This window comes from Pezoporus wallicus, unplaced genomic scaffold (genome assembly GCF_028554395.1).
Source record: "Pezoporus wallicus isolate ANWC-B61680 ecotype Strahan unplaced genomic scaffold, APGP_CSIRO_Pwel_v1 scaffold_7402, whole genome shotgun sequence".
In the NCBI taxonomy this organism is placed as follows: Eukaryota; Metazoa; Chordata; class Aves; order Psittaciformes; family Psittacidae; genus Pezoporus; species Pezoporus wallicus.
The window spans coordinates 2,337,479-2,338,625 of record NW_026641037.1 but is presented as its reverse complement, the minus strand read 5'-3'; the positions used below and the strand labels follow the sequence as shown (position 1 = coordinate 2,338,625).

Sequence of the window (1,147 nt, the reverse complement as noted above, 5' to 3'; positions counted from 1 at the left end):
CCAGTCTCCCTGGATTGCACTCTGGCTGGTGCCAGCAGAGGGGGGCTGCCAGCGTGCCAGAAAACAGGGCCGAATTCCACATGGTTGCGATCTGCTTCACTGCCCAGCGAGTCCAGCAGCATTTAATTTGACAAGAACTGGATTGGTTACCAATGGAAAAATACAGTATTGGGCCCTGAGCATCATGTAAACAGAAGAGACTGACAGTTAATTTCATATTTATCTACATGCTATTAAATATTTAGAATTGAGAAAGTCCAAGCCATACATTTGAGCATGCATTGCTACCAGGCAACTTTCCCTGTCTGCCTTTCATTTTCTAAAGGACTTCTTCTGGTTTATGTGTTAGTATGCTTCTGTGACTGACTGCTTTTTTATAAAAGGAAGGTAATGTAGTTTCAGAAAAATTATTTAAGACACTGACATGTAAGATCTTGGCACAGGAAGAGCGCACCACCATATTTTAAATTTAGTAATTTATTTTTTACTACAAAACTTTTTTGTCTTAACTCACTTACTACTTTCCGACACACATTGAGATACTTCTTCCCCTGCTCAGCACATCTTAAAAATGAGCTGAACTCACTTTTTTGTCCAGCACTGCATCACTAACTCTGGGAAAAGTTTCCCAAACTGCTTCAATTCAATGTGGCAACAATAAAGCAAGCAGGTATCTGACCTACTGCTGGACTCCAGAAACTAGTCCATCAATTACAAACAATTTGAAACCTGACAAGTTGGTTTGATGATTCTTTCTAAAGCTCTAATTAGCATTTCAAACTTCTGTTGTAGATAAAAAGTGTACACCATGTTTGCAGTGTTGACATTAAAACCAAATCATTTTATAACAGTCATTAGAAATTTCAGTTTAACATCCACGTTCTTCTAATCAACATCACTGTAAATTCTTTTGTCCTGTAAGACAAAGGAAATTATGTTTAAAAAGGTGGCAGTGAAAGAAAGCATGGATAGTACATGATGCTGTACAAGTCACTCACTTCCATCAGGAGAAGACAATGTAAACCATTAGTGCACAGCCCACTATCCAGCCAACTGCGAGGAGTATAGGTACAACGAGATGTGAAAGCGGAACTTGGGCTGAAAGAGAAAAGATGGTCTTCTTCAGAAAGGTCATGTTACACTTAAA

At 38.9% G+C, this 1,147-nt stretch overlaps 1 protein-coding gene across 1 annotated transcript; it reads right to left on the bottom strand.

The window, feature by feature from the left end:
• Positions 1-452: 452 nt before the first annotated feature.
• On the bottom strand, positions 453-1,147 carry STRIT1 (small transmembrane regulator of ion transport 1). The gene is made up of 2 exons (XM_057421690.1): positions 999-1,147; positions 453-915 (listed from the first exon to the last, which is right to left on the bottom strand). Exon 1 carries the CDS (start codon positions 1,133-1,135, stop codon positions 1,004-1,006), a length of 132 nt encoding a protein of 43 aa, XP_057277673.1. The 5' UTR covers positions 1,136-1,147; the 3' UTR covers positions 453-915; positions 999-1,003.

Coding starts and splice junctions, on each gene's coding strand:
- STRIT1 (XM_057421690.1), bottom strand. CDS start 1,135: ATGACCTTTCTGAAGAAGACCATCTTTTCTCTTTCAGCCCAAGTTCCG.